The sequence below is a fragment of the Schistocerca piceifrons genome, chromosome 1 (genome assembly GCF_021461385.2).
Source record: "Schistocerca piceifrons isolate TAMUIC-IGC-003096 chromosome 1, iqSchPice1.1, whole genome shotgun sequence".
Classification (NCBI taxonomy): Eukaryota; Metazoa; Arthropoda; class Insecta; order Orthoptera; family Acrididae; genus Schistocerca; species Schistocerca piceifrons.
The window spans coordinates 114946945-114952992 of NC_060138.1; the positions used below are offsets into that span (position 1 = coordinate 114946945).

The following is a 6048-nucleotide window of genomic DNA, read 5'->3' on the forward strand; positions in this document are numbered from 1 at the left end:
CTTTGCCTTTATGCATTACGTTTACAGCTTTCCTTATTTCTTTTCGAAGAATTTCTTGGTCTTCTTATCGTTTTCATTTGCATAAAATGTTCTTAGTGGTTCAAACAAAATTTGTATTGCGCAAAATAGAAGTCGATGTAATACAGTTTGAATTAAAAATTAGTTATTTCATGTAACTATCGTATATAAACTGTCAATGAAAAGAAATCATAAAAGAAAAAAAAGTAATATTGACATCAGGAGTGGTTTTAACAACATACCTCGCTCTGTTACAGCCACTTGCTGTGTACGGGTTGCATAGTTGTAGAGAGAGAATCGCAAATTGAGGTACTTCAGCGTCAGGATAATGGCGAATTCACATAGATACATTTCGGTCTGTTATCTAGCACTGCCGTCAGGAGGAAGTGGACAAACGTGACAAAAAATAAAAAACACCGTCCTTACGATTTTATTTTATATAATAAAATAAAATTATATCGTAAGGACGACTGCAGGTGTTTTTTATTTTTGTCACGATAGTAAACGGCCGTCGTCCCAGTGACGTCCCGATAAAAGGATCGACATACAAAAGAAGTGGACAAAGTTCGGTGGGATTTAGTAGGCCGAAAAATGAGACAGTTCGATGAGCCACTGTACAACCTCCTGATACTTTAAGGTGGAGATCCTTCAGATACCATCCGTCACACTGATCAGGGGAACAGTGCTGATGACAATGAAATCCGGTATAACGCGGTCATATAGCAATAGCAAAATTTGAGATCAGCTATGCAGTTACGCTCGTAGTCTCATTTTTAATGTGCCTGCATGACTAATACTGGGGCACTGTGTCATTCTGAACGAGTTCCTCGCCAAACTGGCCGTCGTCACGGACACCTTGCGCCAAGGTCCTGGCAGCGAAACCCTGCCGCGGTCGGGCAGCTATATAACGGCCAGCGGGCGGCACAGGTCCACAGTCAACCACCTGTACATCAAGCAACATGGTCGCCCTCAAGGTACGGGTCTATATTAGCTAGTATTCTCTACAAGCAATGCCGTCTGTAAATACTCTCGTTTCTGACCATCTGAAGCTGAGACCTATAGCGTGGCAGTTGATGGAATACCATTACGTAATGCTTATTCAAACATAATTTGCCGCAGCACCGACAGTCCCTGAGTAGTATTACTAGCCGTACTTGATTTTAACTAGGTCTTCGGGAGCCTAACAGTAATAAATAAGACACAGAGACCGTTTCAGTCTGTTAAAGATGTATTCTCAATATTCCTACATAGGTTTAGGCTACGCAGTTGCTATAAATTTTGAATAAACTCAATTTGGGTATTAGGCCCGGTAATTACGAAAAATTGGAACAACTATACTATCGACGTTTCGACCAACTTTCCAGCGGTCCTCTTCAGGGCGGTTAGCTACTGGACTTTAGTGAATGTCTTCCTCTACATACTGACAATTTTGGTTGTCTGAACGCCATTGGATAGTCTACGTTCCTCTGGCAGGATACCGGTACGCAATGGCGAATCGGCAGCTTGCATCGGAGGGAGTGTTTTCCTGCAGCGAGATGTAGATATCCCACGGCATTCCTCTGATGGCCGTTTTTTTTGTACTTTTGAACCTACGTCATATGTAAGTGCTGGCCGGAGAACAACACACGCGGACCTGCTGAACTGGAGTAGCTGGCAGCCAAAGAGTAACTTGTAGCCAATATCCATTCATGCATGTGTTCATGCTGTTAGGACGTCATCAGAAACGCTGTCGAAATAATCAAACGCCCTAACAGAAAGAACAGGGACATCGGCTACAAGTTACCGAGTGCCTAACTGCCAGCGATTCCAATGGAGCTGGTCCCATGAGTTCGCCAGCCAGAGGCTCAGTATAAACAAGCGGCCACGAGAGATCTGCCGTGTGGCATCGACGTCTTGCCGCAGGAAAATACCCTGCGCACAAGCTACCGATCCGCTATTGCCTATCAGTCACGTATCACAGGAGCACAGCCAATACAATAACCTACCGTATAGCTACTCCTCCATAGCAGTCTTTACTTCGAATTGTCCAGTGGCATCCCAGAGTGTGACGTCGGTAGCCATCTTACAACCCAAACAGACGGTATATAGGGGAAGACATTCACCACAATCGAGCAGATGGTCGCCTTGAGAAGATCGCTGCAAAGAAGGTCGAAACGTCGGCATTTTAGTTGTTTTACCAATATCGGTCGCTGCCTCGACGGCCGCACTTTCAAATACGCGCGCCTCCAGTTCGGCCACCGCCGGTTCCATGAGCCCTCTGCCTGGCACTTAAGTGTGATTTGCGGACTATCCATGTAGAAGTAGATGTAGATGTTTCCCACAGCCGCCACCGCGGCACGAGGGCGCTGGCACGAACGATTACGCTGCAAGCATCCCCTCTCCGAAGCTCCAGCGACGGTTGTACTTAAGTTCTAAAACCCATGCACTGCTCTCATTTTGTGTGTTTGCCAGCTGAATAACATTCACCGGCATATATAGTGGCTAGGGCTCGCGATCTACTGTATAGTTATTGTACTGAAGAGTGACTGATTTGTAAATTTGCGGTATCTGTGTATCCAACATTCAAAGCTACCGGTAGCAACTGACGCTGCAACTACAGCAACAAAGTTCTGAATTATTTTTTACTATTTTATATTAGACGTATATTAAACTAATATCTGAATTCTCTGTATATGAACAGCATCTGTTCCTCGCTCCTGTATCCACTAAAGAACCACACAGCGCGCAATGAAGTTGCAACAGTTTTAATATTTCATAGCGAGGCGGCCTAATAACCAAACTGATTTTATTCAGACTGACACTGGTCGTGCAAGCCTACGAACATGCACTGCAATGTTGTTTACACGAAGACCTGTTTTGGACTGTACATTCCTTTTCTGTAAGTGTGTTCCTAATACACTGATATTGTAATTAATGAAAGAGAAAAGAAATGTGCATTTTCTTCACTGCACAGTACAGGACTCCCCGGTTTCATCTGCGTGCTACAACAGCAACCTCCATTGTTATGAACTATGTTAGTTTCGTGAAAGAATTCCACTAATTCATAAGACATAAAATATTTCAAAAGAATGGAAAATATTAATTCATTTTATCGTTGTCCTACTCATCAGTTAATTCTGTACACTACGTGATACCAACAGAGCAAGAGATGCAGAAATTATTCAGCATCATTGCAATCAAGATATAACGTTCGTAGCGACAAGAAGATCTAGGTAAATGAGGCACTTTGAATTACTTATTTGAAGGTCTGCATGGAGCAATAGTTAAGTATAGTGCAGTGTGCTAACTTTAAAGTTTATTTTAGTCGATCGTCACATAAATTGTTTAAAGTTTATACTGGCTTCAGCTCACAGTGTCAAACTCAGCAAGGTGTCGATATTTTCATAAGGTTCCTATTAAAGAATATTTTTTGTGTACAGTTTCGCACAACTTAAGTGTAGTTGAGTAGCAGCATCATGAAAGCACCAAAAGCTGTTGTGAATAACACTTACTGAGACGAAACTGGTTTCGATAATGTGACCATCTTCAAGTGATGGATTCCTTTAATGTGATGTAATGTTAATCCATGACTTCAACATGGTCGCTTGACCAAATTACTTGTCTGTGGATACGTATTATTTACAGCAGTTTTTAGTAGTTCCAAGACGACGTTCTTCAAATAAAACATAAGAAATATGTGATCAGTGTCGGGAGTCGCAAGTCACCGACTGTGTTGTCGTCTTCCTACGGTGTATTTACACATCAGTATGCAGGATTCGTGGCCGTCAGTACCTATGCTCGAAAGTGGGGGAATGGAAACTGGGGTTTTAAGTCCGTACACAATGAGGTCATTAGGGACAGAGTGAAAGCTCAGAATGTAGGAATGACCGTGAGGAAAATCAGCCATGTCGTTTTTAAAATAATTAACTCGGCATTTGTCTTAATCCGTACTGGTAAGTGTACTAGGAATCTTCAATGATCCCTCAGGAGTTTATAAAGGTTGGGTAAAACGAAAGTGGGATGGAAAATATTGCATTCACCTCAAGACAAGCAAACCATATTACATCGCCTGCCATAAGTGCTGATCATGTAAGTTGTGTCGTTTATCTTCAGGACAGGAAATGATTTCTGCCCCATTTTTATTTTACCCACTCTGTGCATCGATCATCTGCTAACGATAATGAACTCTTTTGAAACATCGTAACATTGATGTTAAAGACAATATATTAACATTCGATGCAGGAAGGAAGGAAGAGAAACGGGCTCGTTAACACTGGCGATAAGTTTTTCGTCATTTAAAAGAAACTCTTTCTAAAAATTTCTCAAAACGACGCAAGTACAACACAACTACGTCTTTTCAAACTTGGCCAAGTGGCGTGGAAGTGTCGGAGGAGAGGAAGCAATATTTTTAAACGGACTAAGGCAGAAACATTGGCTATTGTGTTCTGCTTTCGTGTGGTCGAGTTGTGTGGGAAATATTTCGATACATTGCCACAAAACAAAGAAACTAAATGTGCTTTATGGAGTGGGCAATATAAAATAGCACAAGCAAAGAATCATTTGCAGGCAGGAACAGATATGGACCTTCCAAAGCTCAGCTATTATCTGAAAGAGCGCCTTCTAGATATTAAACAAGATTCGATAAGAGTGTTAAAAGTGCTTCATCAGTACTTCCTACTGCAATATAAAAAATCGTACTTAGATGTTTGAGCTCTACAAAGACTGCTCTCAAAAGCAAGATACGTTCTATTAACCACACAGTAGATCGACGAACGACTTCGGTCAAGAATATTATGTTTACAGTCTGTACACAAAGATCCTGGACATATTTATTGATTAATAACATTGGGTTTTACGCCATTTTACTATTTCATCAATTGACTTCGATGTTAGAAGTATATATAATTTAGTGTCGATTACTACCAACCAAGAATGATCAGACGTCAATAATTGAATCGACTTCAGTATGGATGATCTGTCAGCATTTCACATCCCTAATATTAACTACCACTCTTCTGAATACAATTTCTGCTCCTCAGTTGTTCACATGAGCTGCATGTATATTTAAGTTATGGCATGATGGAAAAACCTTGGCAGAAAAATACGCAGCACCAATTCAATCTGATTCCAGTGTGTAGAGCTTTGACATGTGAATCTCTCATCACAGACAGAACATGTGGCTTATTCGTACCTTACTAAGAAGCAAAAAGCCTTAAAGTGAGGTGTGGGTCATTGCATTTTCTGCCGTCTTTCGACAGATCTTTGCCTTCGCCGCCGTGCTGGCCGTGGCCCGCGCCGGCTACCTGTCCGCCCCCGCTGTGTCCTACGCCGCACCCGCCGTCGCCTACGCCGCCCCCGCCGTCGCCTACGCCGCCCCCGCGGCCGTCGCCCCGGCGGCCATCACCTCCCAGAGCTCCAACATCCTGAGGAGCTTCGGCAACCTGGGACAGGTGTCCACCTACACCAAGACCGTCGACACGCCCTACTCCAGCGTCACCAAGTCCGACGTCCGCGTCAGCAACGACGCCATCGCACACGTCGCCGCCCCCGCACTGGCCTACGCCGCCCCCGCGTACTACCACTAACCACCGAGGCAGCACTTCAACCTCAGCTCTTCTTCTGTCTATTTATTTTCCTTCAAGCTCTGTCATCTTCCATAAATAAAATCTTTCTGCGACATTATTACCACGACTTTTTTTATTGACGTCAGACTGTAAGAAGGTCATCAATCAAGAGATATAGCATCACACCAGTCTTTTAACTACCTTTACAGGGCAAAAACCGTTATTAAGCAAAGAAGGGAATGCTGAAAGGCGGAAGGTGTGTGTAGAAGAGCCGTGTAAGAGAAATACACTTGCAGGCAATCCATACTACTACCTAAAGGTAAAACATTGTTTAACGCTGTCACCAAAAACCTCAAAAAATTCTTGCCCGATTTCCTTCAAACTTCTACACGATACAGTAATAAGTATTCCAACAGACATAGGCTATACACCTGTTACTCAAATAAACTTTCGGACAAACATACGGAACTCGTTTTTTAAAATGTAC

General features: G+C 42.8%; 1 protein-coding gene across 1 annotated transcript; it reads left to right on the plus strand.

Annotated features, from left to right (window-relative positions):
- Positions 1-966: 966 nt before the first annotated feature.
- Positions 967-5682, plus strand: LOC124805004 (cuticle protein 67-like). The gene is made up of 2 exons (XM_047265406.1): positions 967-992; positions 5256-5682. The coding sequence occupies exons 1-2, from the start codon at positions 978-980 to the stop codon at positions 5580-5582; spliced, it is 342 nt and encodes a 113-aa protein (XP_047121362.1). The 5' UTR covers positions 967-977; the 3' UTR covers positions 5583-5682.
- The last annotated feature ends 366 nt before the right edge of the window (positions 5683-6048 follow it).